The sequence below is a fragment of the Elephantulus edwardii genome, unplaced genomic scaffold (assembly GCF_000299155.1).
Source record: "Elephantulus edwardii isolate Elephantulus edwardi_28Jun2011 unplaced genomic scaffold, EleEdw1.0 scaffold00064, whole genome shotgun sequence".
Taxonomy (NCBI): Eukaryota; Metazoa; Chordata; class Mammalia; order Macroscelidea; family Macroscelididae; genus Elephantulus; species Elephantulus edwardii.
Genome location: NW_006399814.1, coordinates 158,230 through 171,154, shown reverse-complemented (window position 1 = coordinate 171,154; position 12,925 = coordinate 158,230). Strand labels below are relative to the sequence as shown.

General features: G+C 56.7%; 1 protein-coding gene across 1 annotated transcript in view; it reads left to right on the top strand.

Annotated features, from left to right (window-relative positions):
- SHANK3 (SH3 and multiple ankyrin repeat domains 3) overlaps positions 1-12,925 on the top strand; it is a 53,263-nt gene that overhangs the window by 20,335 nt on the left and 20,003 nt on the right. The window contains exons 16-22 of the mRNA XM_006888096.1: positions 1-100; positions 1,243-1,356; positions 9,011-9,086; positions 9,447-9,529; positions 10,312-10,436; positions 11,010-11,142; positions 12,502-12,582. Coding sequence (XP_006888158.1) covers positions 1-100; positions 1,243-1,356; positions 9,011-9,086; positions 9,447-9,529; positions 10,312-10,436; positions 11,010-11,142; positions 12,502-12,582 — 712 coding nt within the window. The remainder of the gene's footprint in view (positions 101-1,242; positions 1,357-9,010; positions 9,087-9,446; positions 9,530-10,311; positions 10,437-11,009; positions 11,143-12,501; positions 12,583-12,925) is intronic.

Below are 12,925 nucleotides of genomic sequence, written 5' to 3'. Positions count from 1 at the left end.
CTTTACAGCGCCGTCCCCGGCCGCAAGTTCATCGCGGTGAAGGCGCACACCCCGCAGGGCGAAGGCGAGATCCCGTTGCACCGCGGCGAGGCCGTGAAGGGTGAGGGCCGGCGGGGGCGGGGCCGCGCGGCTGGAGGGGCGCACGCTGCTGGCGCGCAGTGAGGCCAGGGGTCTCTCCCTTATCGGAGCATCCCTTGGGACTTGGGTCATGGTGGTTATTCCTGGGTGTATGTGACCCAGGAACCCTGTGTCACAGGGAAGGGCCCTAGGCAGGGAGGGGCGTCTGTCTTGCGGCGCCTTTGCGTTGCTCTTGGTCCTCTGTCATCCAGGGGTCTCTGTGTCACGGTGGAGAGCCCACTCACCCTGGGTGTTTGTGTCATGAGGTCACACTTGCGTTCTAGGGTTTTTCTAGTGGAAGCCCTGTGCCTTATGAGGCTTGTCTCATTGTCGGGGCACATCTGTGACAGTGATGGGCTGTCTGTAGTATGAGGGTTCTGGAGATCCTGGGCCGTGACAGGTCCTCTCAGTGCGGGGCACACTCACCGTTGAGGTCCTGTCTTCCCGGCTGCCCTCTGTTTGTGGGAGCCAAGGAGGCAGCAGTTGTAAGGACGGGTCCTCCTTGATCTGTCATGTGGCCTGATCCACTGGACACGGCACAGTGACCCCCCCCTGGGCAGGCAAGGATGAGTCTTGGCTCATGAGGTGGGTGGAGAGCAGGCTGTGCGGTGGGACAGGAGTGGATGTGGTTCCCATCCTCCATGTCCTCCTGTCTCCCGAGTCTGTCCATCTGTAGCTCTCTGTCCCCCACATGCCTGTCCTATGCCATGCCCATCTGTTTCCTCCTTGTATCTGTGTTGATCCCCAAGTCCTCCTAGGGAGGGACTGGGAAGGGCGAGGAACAGATGAGAAAGAGGGTGAGGGGAGGAGGGTACCTGGTTTAGGGACTAGGGCCCAGGGAGGGGGCTGGAGGAGTGGGGGCCTCGGGGAGAGGGATGTCTGGATGTTTGGGGGCCCAAAGATGGGGGTAGGGAGGTGGAGGCCCAGTGAGGGGAATCAGAGGACTAGGGACTCAAGAAGAGGACCCTAGGAAGAGTGAACTACATGGAGGCCCAGAGTAGGGGCTGGAGGACTGGGGGCTCGAGATGGGAGTCAGGGACTGGGGAAGGGGTTCAGGAGGAGTGGGGGCAGGAGTGGGGCTAGTTCTCTGTGCCCTAATGGCCTGTTCTGGCTCTGTCCCTCCAGTGCTCAGCATCGGGGAGGGCGGTTTCTGGGAGGGGACCGTGAAAGGCCGCACAGGCTGGTTCCCGGCTGACTGCGTGGAGGAGGTGCAGATGAGACAGTACGACACAAGGCATGGTGAGTGACTCTGCCCAGGGTCCTGAGGGCACATTCCTTCCCAGGGCCCTTTGGCCTCACTTGGAGTTCAGACCACATGGTGTCCACCTAGAAGAGACCAGAGTACATGCAGACACATTTTAAAGTACACTCAAACTCTTGTCCTGTACAGACACCCTGTGCCGTGTGCCTCTGCAAAGGCTCATGGGCACTGTGTGGGTAACGGGCACACATGCAGGAAACTTATGTGTTCCATAAAGGAAGACACAGGTGCAGGACATATGTGCAGATGTACACTCACATGAGAACACAGCTGAGTGGTCATGCACACAAGTCCCTTGGCCTTGAGCTGGCTCTCCACAGTCCATACACAAAGGGTACTTGGAAAAATGACTCCTACCTGGCTGGAGGGCAAGTAAAGGAGGTCACTGTGAGGAAAGAGGCGTCCGTCCAAGGTGCACAGATTGTCAGAGTGGGCAGAGCAGGGAGGCCAGGACCAGCCAAGAGGAAATAAGGCCAGTTAGAGCCAGAGGGGCCATCCTGGATGCCCAGAGCCAGGAGGCTGAAATGGGGCAGCAGGTAAGGGACAGGACATGCACAGGCCACAGTCAGCTCAGAGAGCTCAGTCCTGCCCGTGGGTGTCTGTGTGCATCTCTGGTGTTCTTGCTGGTGGAGGGTGAGGCTGCTTCTGCTGAGCTCCTAGGCCTGAACCTTCTCTCTGCCCGGGGCCCAGCCCTGCTGTGAATGCTCAAGGTCTTCGACGGTGGTCATTCTTTCTGTGACCTGGTGGACAAAGAGATTCTGCTTGAGTGTGGCCATTGATAGCACTAGTGTGAGGCGTGTGTGTACTGTACATGTGTGTCTAGACGTGTTCATGTTGTGTGTGAAGTATATAGCATGTCTGCAGCCTGTATTGTGGCATGTTGTAGATAGACGTGTGGTGGGGGTTGTATTAAGCATTTACCATGAAAGCAGCTTCTCTTGGTTCCAGCTGAGTGTCATGACAGGGTATAAATATGTGTACGTGGATGGGTGCCTGTGGACGTGTGTGTGGGCACACGTGTGGATCTGTGAGTACATTAGTATGCACATGAGCACCCACGTGCATATATGCACGGGGTCACACTTGTAGGTCTGTGTGTGTGCATTTGGGAGCATGTGAAGGGACAGTCCACGTGGATGGCTGTGTGGATGCTTGTGTGTGTGAACATGTTTGTGCATTGCTGTGTCTGGCTGCCTGTGCATGGGTAGGTGTGTTTGATGTGTGCATGTGTGTGGGCACATATGAGATGTGTGGGGGTGTGTATGTAGACATGTATGTGTGGAGATGTGTGTGATGGGCACGTGAAAACATGCATATTGATGTGCATGTGTGTGGGGGTTAGTGTTGGACTTGATGTGTGTGCGTCTGTCTGGCAGGGTCCTGTGTTGGTGGGAGGGAATCAGAGGAGGTTCCAGGACATACTAGGTGGCCCACAGGTGGGGACATGACCCTGGCCCTGGTATCTGACTGCTCCAGGTGCTGGGACCCTCTAGGCCTCTTGATGGGGCCAGTGACTGACTCCTCCCATTGATCCTCTTAGGCAAGCTTGTTGGTTGTTTTCAGGAGGTCTGGAGGTAGAAGCGCTGAGGGCTGAGGCCATGGTCTGGCTCAGAGGGGCCTCCACGTTCTTGCATATGTAGCACCGGCCCTCCTGGGTGGGGCTCAAGGGGTCTGTGTGCGGTGAGGATACTCTTCCACTGGGGCATCAAGCAGGGCAGTGTGTCCAAGGTTAGGAGGACGCACAGTCCGTGGAAGGTGGTGAATGGAGTTCGGGCAGGGAGGTGCTACCCAGGGGAGCCACAGCAGTGCCTGATGGGAAAGTGCTTGGACGGGCGGGGGCTCTTGGAGGTGGGAGAGCAAGCTTTGTGCTCCCTTGGCCAAGTTCACTGCTCACATCCTCCTACCCAGGGTTCCAGAGGGTTTTACCAGAGGCAGAGGGCAGCTCTGGGGCAGGACCTGCTTCAAACAGGCCCAGATGCAATTCTGGAGCAGAAGTGGGGACAGGGACAGTCTGGGAGTCAAGGAGTGGTCCTGCCTGCAGCCCTGCCACGTGCTGATGTGGAGCTGATGGAATGGGAACGGTGAGACCATGAGAGTTTAAGGCAGTTCTGCCCATTGCCCTCCAGTTGCCTGCTGATGTGGACAGGATGCCACCATGCCCAATCTGCCTCTCTTTTCCCAGCGTGGCTGACCGTCACCTGGAGAGGCAATGCCAGTGTGTTTGTTTCAGCTGGCTCTTGGGTGTCTGATGAACTAAACTAGAAAGTGGATTGTGTTATGTAATAAATATGATTTGTTTGGTCGATAGGATTTAAAGCTGTGAGGCTAGTGAACAGCTGCAGGTACCGCATACGCCCTTGTTCAGGTGAGGCTAGGGTCTGACGTTCACCTGGTGATGTGCTCAGGTGGGGCTAAGGTCTGACGTTCACCTGGTGATGTGCCCTGAGTGGCACTGGTGTGGGCTCAGCGGGCAGGGCCAGGCACACAGGGCTACCATGGTGTGTATGTGTGTGTGAGGACGAGACATGTGCTTGAGGGTCAAGATAGGATAAGGCCAGTGTCAGGACTCGGGCTACCATGACAGGTTTTCTCTGGCTGTGAAGGAGAGGCCCAGGGCACAGGGACCTTTGAGGGTGGAAGTGCTGGTGGTGGGCCCTTGGGTGCAGTCAGTCCTCCTGGCACTCATGGTTCCGACGTTGGGAGGAGTCCACCCTTTCTTCCATCTGACTACTTGCTCCCATCCCCCTCCATCTATCCTTAACTCACCTACTTTTTAGTCATCCATCTACTCACTCATCAACCCCTCTGTCCACCCATCCTCGTCCTGTCCACCCATCCATTCCTCTCCATCTACCGTCTCTTGAATCAGGGCACCACCTCACACTTCATCCATGTGCCTATTTATCCTGTGACCCTCTTCCACGTGTACATTGACCTGCTATGGAACCATCCGTTTATTATTTCCACCCATCATAGGTCCATCTGCTCCTTCCCCTACTCACCCACACATCCATACCTATCTCTTTTTTTATTGGGTTGGGGTGAAAGTTTACAGACCAAATTAGGTTTTCACTCAACTACTGATGACCCTTGCTTGTGGCCCTGGCTCTTCCCTCTCGTATAACTGGGTTCTGCTCCCCTCCCTCGGGGTTCCTGTTTCCCCATTCCTACCCCCTCCTGCTGTCTGAACTTTGTTTTGGAGCATGTGGTACCCTTTGGGCCCACATGGCTGATTGTACTCAGGGGTTGTTCGGACTCACTTGTAACCCGTCTCTTGTCTGGATAAAAGTTCTTCCCAGGGAAGGTTCATTCCCGGGGTTAAAAGATGCTCAGGGGTCAGTCGCAGGGGTCCCACAATATTTATTATACCAGTAAGTCTGTTGTTGTTTTTTTTTTTATGATTTTGAGTTTTGTTCTAGGTTTCCTTTCTCCTTTTCTGTTCAGGATCTTCTCTTGTGACCAGAACAGTTGGTAGTGGTGGTCAAGAGCAGAACTAGGCAGCCTAGTTCTGGTCTCAGGACCTGGAGGCCACGGTACCTGTGAACCCTTAGTCCTTTGGACTGATTTGGAGTTCTGGTGGCTTGTGTGTGTAGCCAGCTGCACTGTCAACAAAAAGGTCCCATGTCTCCAGCAGCTAGAGTCCGACAGCAGCTCCATGGAGAAAGATGGGCAGTCTCCTCCTGTTATAGTTAAGGTCTTGGAAACCCAGTGCAGAGTCACAGTGCGTTCTAATAGAGTTGATGGCAGGAAGTTTAAATGTTGTTGTTGTTGGGTTCTGTCAGGTCGACCATGACCCATAATGACTCAATGAACAACAGATCTGCCTGTGCCCCCCTGTCCTGTGTCCCCCTGTCCTGTGTCCTCCCTGTCCTGTGCCCTCCTGTCCTGTGTCCTCCGTGTCCTGTGCCCCCTGTCCTGTGCCCCCCGTCCTGTGTCCTCCCTATCCTGTGTCCCCTGTCCTGTGTCCTCCGTGTCCTGTGTCCCCCGTCCTGTGCCTCCCTATCCTGTGTCCCCTGTCCTGTGTCCTCCGTGTCCTGTGCCCCCCGTCCTGTGTCCTCCCTGTCCTGTGCCCCCTGTTCTGCCTGTGCCCTCTCTGTCCTGTGTCCTCCGTGTCCTCTGCTCCCCATCCTGTGTCCTCTCTGTCCTGTGCCCCCTGTCCTTTGTCCTCCGTGTCCTGTGCTCTCCTGTCCTGTGTCCTCCTGTCCTGTGTCCTCCCTGTCCTGTGTCCTCCCTGTCCTGTACCCCCCGTCCAGCGCCTGCCATCCTGTGCCCCCCTGTCCTGTGCCCTCCGTGTCCTGTGCCCTCCTGTCCTGTGTCCTCCCTGTCCAGTGTCCCCCGTCCTCGTCACTTGTCGTATGTGTGAACCCATTGTTATAACCACTGTGTCATCAGTCCATCTTGTTGACGGTCTTCCTCTTTCTCCTTGGGTTTAAAGGAGTTTGGATTAATTATTTGTGTCTTTGTTAGTCTTCACTCTTCTTTGCTCTTGATAGGGAGAGACCAATAGTTGCATCTTAGATGGCTACTCATAAACTTTTAAAACCCTGCTTGCTTCTCATCGAAGTAGGATGAAAGACATTGTTTTTGTGGGCTATCTTATGCCAAATGACCTAGCTATCCCCGGCAGTGTGATCCTATGTTCTCAACCGCTAGTGATGCATTCCCACTGGGTGCTTGGTTATGGCTAAGAAGTGTCCATCCAGGTCTTCGCCCATGGTCTGCTCGGCAGGCCCCTCAGATATGTTTGCAGTTCATCATGTACCTTGAACACCTCCGCCACCAAGCCTGTATGTCTTTGTGGTGGACTCACCGTCCTACATCTGTTCTGCTTGCATGTTACCTGTGTATCTAGTCAGGACTATCATCATCATCACTGCAGGATTGTGTATGCGATAGTGTTTGCTCACCTATCCATTTGTCTGCCTGTCTGTCCATTTAGCCAGCATCTTGAGTGCCTATTGTGCATCAGATCCTGTGTTGTGAGCATCGCAGAGATAGATGAGGCATGGTCTTTACCTTCAAGAGGCTTCCAGTCTTGGGAGAGGCAGGGCACCAGACCCCGTGGTCCTCACTGCCATGGGAGAGGCAGGGCACCTGACGCCGTGGTCCTTCCAGTCATGGGAGAGGCAGGGCACCAGACCCCGTGGTCCTTACAGGGCACCAGACCCCATGGTCCTCACTGCCATGGGAGAGGCAGGGCACCAGAACCTGATCCTTCCAGTCATGGGAGAGGCAGGGCACCAGACCCCGTGGTCCTCACTGTCATGGGAGAGGCAGGGCACCAGACCCTGGTCTTTACAGGATACCAGTCCCTGTGGTCTTTGAGACAGGGTATCAGACCCCGGTCCTTACAGTCATGGGAGAGGCAGGGTGTCAGACTCCATGGTCCTTGCAAGGTACCAGACCCTGTGGTCCTTGCTCTCATGGGAGAGGCAGGATGCCAGACCCCGTAGTGCCCCCAGGTGCTTCCCACTGCCCTTTCTTACTTCCTTGGCCTGAGCCCACATGCTTTTCACTGCCTCCTGGACAGTGCAGGACTCTCTGGACTTGGCCATGGGGGCCCCTCCCGGGAAGTCCTTCCATCTGGCCTCAGGTGCATGCCTTGCTCTTCTCCAAGTGACCCTTTGGGACCCTGGCTCCACTCTGACTATGGATAGACACTTGCTGTAACCCTTTTCTCTTGTTTTCCTAGAGCCCTGTCAGCATTTTCTGTTAGACTTGATACGACTTTTTGTTGTTTTCAGTTCGTTCTCTCACCAGATAGTGGATAAACCCCATGAGAACAGAGATCTTTGCTATATTCCCACAACTGAATGCCAACAGGGCTTGGACACAGCAGGAGCCCTAAGAACCTGTTGAACGAGTAGAGGGATCTTGAGACCTGCTGATGACTGAGGAGGAGGAGGAGCTGGGGTCCATGCTGGGGGTGCAGGTGTGGCGAGTGAAGCCTGGTGGGCTCTGTGTTCTGGGGAGCCAGAAGTTCTCTTGGCACAGCAGGAGAATCCTTGTGTCTGGAGGGGTGGCCATGCAGCAGGGAGGCTGGTGGCTGGAGTGTGAGTTGTACATTGTAGCTGCAGAGCTCCTGAAGCCAGGGGAGAGATTGTCATATGCTATAGGAAGAGGACAGTTTGGGGAAGTCCCCTGGGGGGGCTGCCATCTAGACTTGTAGCCCCATTCAGATGCAGGAGCAAAGGACCCTTGAGACTGAGGACAAGGGAGTGTGGCGATGAGGGCTTCTGTGACAACTGGAGGCTGCTGCACACCAGTGGCTGTGGGAACACAGCATGGCACTTTACATCATCACATGATAGAGCCATGGAGACATACACACAGACACGCACGAGCACAACTCTTAATCACACCTGTGTGCCATAGACATACACAAGCACGCGTACATAACCCTTATGTGCAGCTGTGCGCCATAGACACACACGCACACACCCCACTTACATGCAGCTGTGCACCATAGACACACACACACACGCACACACACCCCCTTACATGCACCTGTGCACCATAGACACACACACACCACTTACATGCAGCTGTGCACCATAGACACACACACGCACAACCCTCACATGCAGCTGTGTGCCATGGACACACATATGTACACACACACCCCCCCTTACATGTAGCTGTGTGCTACTGACACACACAGCCCCCTCTTACATGCAACCGTGCACCATAGACACACACACGCATACACACCCCTTACATGCCACTGTGCGCCATTGACACCCCCCCTTACACGTAGCTGTGAGCCATAGACACACAAACACACGCACACAGTCCTTCCATGCAGCTGTGCACCCTAGACACACACACACACATACACAAGCATGACCCTCACATGTGGTTGTGCAACACAGACACATGCAGGCATGCACACATGAGCACAACCCCTATAAACAACTGTCCACCACATGACACTTATACACCACTGTGTGTTACAGACAGATGTAGAAACACATGCACGGCCCTTGCACACAGCTGTGCATCATAGAGACAGCACACACTTACAGTCATAGATACCTACACAAGTGTAGCACCTACACACTCAGGAGATATAAGTGAGCACAGCACTTATACATGCCTGGAGGCCACAGCCAAGACATGGATGTGTGCATGCACAAAGACCCCCACACACACCCTTTGTACATAGCAGGATGGATGCACACCTAAGAACTCAGGATCACAAACATAGATGCTTGCACACCTATGAGCTCATCTCTCCTGCACAGCAGTGTCATGGACATACAGTGATATATACACATGTGAGCATGCCCTTGTGGGTTAGAGATGCACGCACATGAGCATGTGTCATACACAGCTATATCACATGAGCACAGTTTTATGCACAACTTTGGATCAAGGACCGGTACATGTATGCAAATGCATGTGCACACACACAAACACAGGCTTTATTCAAGAGTGTGAATCACAGACACAGACGTGAGGACACACAGTTCCCAGGATTCCTGCAGGTCCCTCTGGGCTCCAGGACCCTCTGGGCTTGGATTATCTGGGCATGGATGGGTGTGCATGGACAGGATGGTTGCTGGCATGGTTGGGGACAGTCAGTCCAGTTGCAAGACATGACCCCCCATCAGCTGCTGAAACTCCCTTCAGAAACTCGAGAGGATCGTACCAAGAGACTTTTCCGCCACTACACGGTGGGCTCCTACGACAGCCTCACCTCCCACAGGTATGGTGGACAGGACGTGCACATAGCCGGGCACTGCTGGGGCATGTGGAGGGGCATTTGATGGGTGGGGTATGCACACAGCTGGGCACTGCTGGGGCATGTGGAGGGGCATTTGATGGGTGGAAGTATGCACACAGCTGGACACTGCTGGGCACTGGATGGGTGAGTGGGCACTCGATGGATTCGAGTGCACACAACCTGGTGGTGCTAGGAGCATGTGGATGGGAGGGAGGGACACTGGCTGGTTGAGAGGTAATCCATGAGGTTGGATGCAGAGGTCAGAAGGCAAGGGGAGTGGGGGCTCTCTAGATGCCCCTAAGGGTCAGCTTGTTCCTCCAACCCTCTCTCCTCTTGCTCCAGTGATTACATCATCGAGGACAAAGTGGCTGTGCTGCAGAAACGGGATCACGAGGGCTTTGGCTTTGTGCTTCGTGGGGCCAAAGGTGCTGGGCGGGGCCAGTGTGGAGGGGTGTGGTAAGAGGGCGGGGCCAGCGTGGAGGGGTGCGGTGGGAGGGGTCCTGTGGAGGAGTGAGGTCAGGGGGAAGCATTCCTGTGGAGCAGTGGTCAGGGGAAAGGGTCCCCGTGGAGGGGTGAGGTCAGGGGGAAGGGTCCCCATGGAGGAATGAGGTCAGGGGTTAGGGTCCCCGTGGAGGGGTGAGGTCAGGGGGCAGGGTCCCCGTGGAGGGGGTGAGGTCAGGGGGCAGGGTCCTCATGGAAGGGTGAGGTCAGGAGGAAGGGCCCCCGTGGAGGGGTGAGGTCAGGGACAAGAGTCCCCAGTGAGGTCAGGGGTTAGGGTCCCCGTGGAGTAGTGAGGTCAGGGGAAAGGGTCCCCGTGGAGGGATGAGGTCAGGGTACTGAGTTGAGGGGTGTGGAGCAGTGAGGCCGAAGTGTTGGGTGAGGTTTGGGTGTGTGTGTAGGTATGAAATCAGAGAGCTGGGGGGCCACTCTGCGGGGCAGGGGTTGCACAGGGCTGTGCCCTCTCAGGCATCCTGGCTTTCACCAGTGTCCCTCTTTCCCGACCCCTCCAGCTCTCTGCTGAGGTGGTGACTGGGTTGGGTTCGCATCTACCCCAGCCTAGGTTGTACCTCTTGTGTGTAACTGTGGTTTGCTGTGGAGGAGTTAGGGGGTTCATCACACGAGTTCGAAGAGGAGAGAGTACAAGCTAGGATGCTAGTCTTCCTGCTTGGGGCCCCCCCCGCCCCCCGCTGAGCCTCTGTCTTTGCAGCTGAGACCCCCATTGAGGAGTTCACGCCCACACCTGCCTTCCCAGCACTGCAGTACCTGGAGTCTGTGGATGTGGAGGGCGTGGCCTGGAGGGCGGGGCTACGCACTGGCGACTTCCTCATTGAGGTGAGGCCCGCTCTGCAGGCTGGCCCATGGCGACCAGGCCCCAACCCCAAATGTCCTCTCCTTTGACACAAGTCCTTCCCAGCCCTGAACCCCACTGAACGCCACTGGCACCTTATGACCTGTCCCACCCCCACCTACACCACTCCTCCGTCACGTTCTGCACCACTCCCTGCTCCTCCAGGTGACCCAGCCCCATTTTCATCCCTGTTCCTGACTCGCCCCCCACAGCCTGGTCCTTGTCTTATGACTCAGTACCCCCAACCCTGACCCAGTCCTGCCCCCAGCCCTGAGACACCCTGTTACCTGGATCCATGACCTAGGAGAAACACTGGCCTGGCTCTGACTCACGCTTACCCCGACTGGTTTTGACCCTATCCTGGACATAGTCCCAGTTCCAGCCTTGACCTTGGTCCTAACCCCAACCCCACCAGTACTGACTTGGTCATGACTCTGACCTCAACACTAAGGTCCCAGTGTTGAGGTCCCCCTCAAGTCCCAGCTTTGGTCCTGACCTTCAACCCTGACCCCCACTCCAGCTTTGGCCAGAGGGCAAAGCAGCCTGTATGTCTGCAGGTGAATGGTGTGAATGTGGTGAAGGTTGGACACAAGCAGGTGGTGGCCCTGATCCGGCAGGGTGGTAACCGGCTGGTCATGAAGGTCGTGTCAGTGACCCGCAAGCCTGAAGAAGATGGAGCTCGCCGCCGAGGTGAGGTGGGGGCTCATGCCACTTTGGCTTGTTCCTCTCCTCAGCCCCACCACACGAGTCAGATCCCCAGTCCAGATTCCAGCCCCGTCTGGCCCCCTCACTGAAGTTGGACTGGACCCTCCAGCCTCTGACCCCTGACTCCGACCCTTCCTTGGGCCTTTCTTACCCCTGGAAACCCTGCCTCACCCCTCAGAATCCTCTGGGCTCTTCTGTCCTGCTCCAACTCCCCATCCTGCCTGGGACCTCCATCCTAGGCTCTCCTGTATTGGCCCAGGCTCCTCGTCCTTCCCTGGAATCCCTGCCTGCCCTGGCACTTCCAGACTGTCCCGGTCTCTCCATCTTGCTCCTGGCCCCCAGTCCTACCCTAGGACTCCCTGTCCTGCTCTAGTCTTCCCTGTCCTGCCCCAGCCCCCCATCCTACCCTGGGCCCTGTTCTGCCCTGCACCCTCACCTACCTGTCCTGCCCCAGCCTTCTCATCATACCCTGGTTGCCGTCCTGTCCCAGGAACCTCAGGCCTGCCCTGGCTCGCCTGTCCTGCCCCAGCCTCCACATTCTGCCCCAGAAACCTCCAGCCTGCTCTGGTCTCCCGTCCTGCTCTAAGCCCCCTATCCTACCTCTGACCCCTTGTCCTGCCCAGCCTCCTTCTCCTACCCCAGGTTCCCCTTCTGGGCTCCTTGTCCTGCCCTGGGTTCCTACCCCCCTCCTGGCTCCCGCAGCAGCCCCTGGTTTGGTGGACGCCCTCCTTCCGACACCACAGCAGCTGCCTGGAGGCCGGGGTTGCCATGGCAACCGTGAGGTTGACGCTGCTGCCGCCTTATTGTCGGAGGGAAGGGGGAGGCGGCACCTGAAGGGAAGAGGAAAAGCGTCTTCTAGCGGCGCCGTGGCGGCCGCAGCCCTGCCCAAGAGGATCATTGGCCCTCCCTAGCCTAGGCCCTGCAGCTGCCTTGAGCCCCACCCTCATCTCTCAGGAGGGTGGAGGCCACCTGTGTCCAGGGGTGCTCAGGGGACAGTGGAAGCCAGGCCTCTAGGGAGACCCCTCCCAGCCCCCACTCCATGGCTCTGGTGCCCCCTGGCCCAGCGCTGGGAACCTGCAGGGCAAGTACTCAGGCCAGAGCCAGACGTGGTGACCCCCACAAAGGTCCTTGACCACCCTCTAGGCCCCAGTCCGGGGCCCTGAGCCCACGCCATGAAGAAGTTTGCATCCAGCCGCAGCCTCAACAAGATCCTCGCCCAGTGTGACTCCTCCTCGCGCGAGTACGAGGAGGTCCAGGCGGTTGAGCGCAGGTGGCACCTGCACTTGGCCACCCCACGGCGCCTGCTGTTGGACCGGAGGCCCAAAGCCTCCCTCTTCTTTGCAGCCCCACCTCCCCCCAAGAGGGCCCCCAGTACCACATTGACCCTCCGCTCCAAGTCTATGACAGCTGAACTGGAAGAGCTTGGTGAGTGGCGTGCGGGGCAGATGGGTAGATACAGCGGAATGGGCCGTCAGGTGCAGATGGAGGGATGGGCATGCGGACAGACTTAGGGAGGCTCGGAGTGTCTACGTGCATGGCCCACCACTGTGATGGGGAGACTGGTGCCTGTGGAGTGGGGCTTTGGCACAGTGCTGGGGCAGGCCAAGGGGAAACCTGAACAGGTGTGTTCAGGAAATAAGGCTTAGGTCCCAAGGTAGGTTTCCTGTGTGCAAGCATGTGTGCATGCACGCGTGTGTGTGTACGTGTTTGGGTGTGTGAGCGTACACGTGGCATGCCCTGACATGTGACAGTTAATAGCCTCATCATG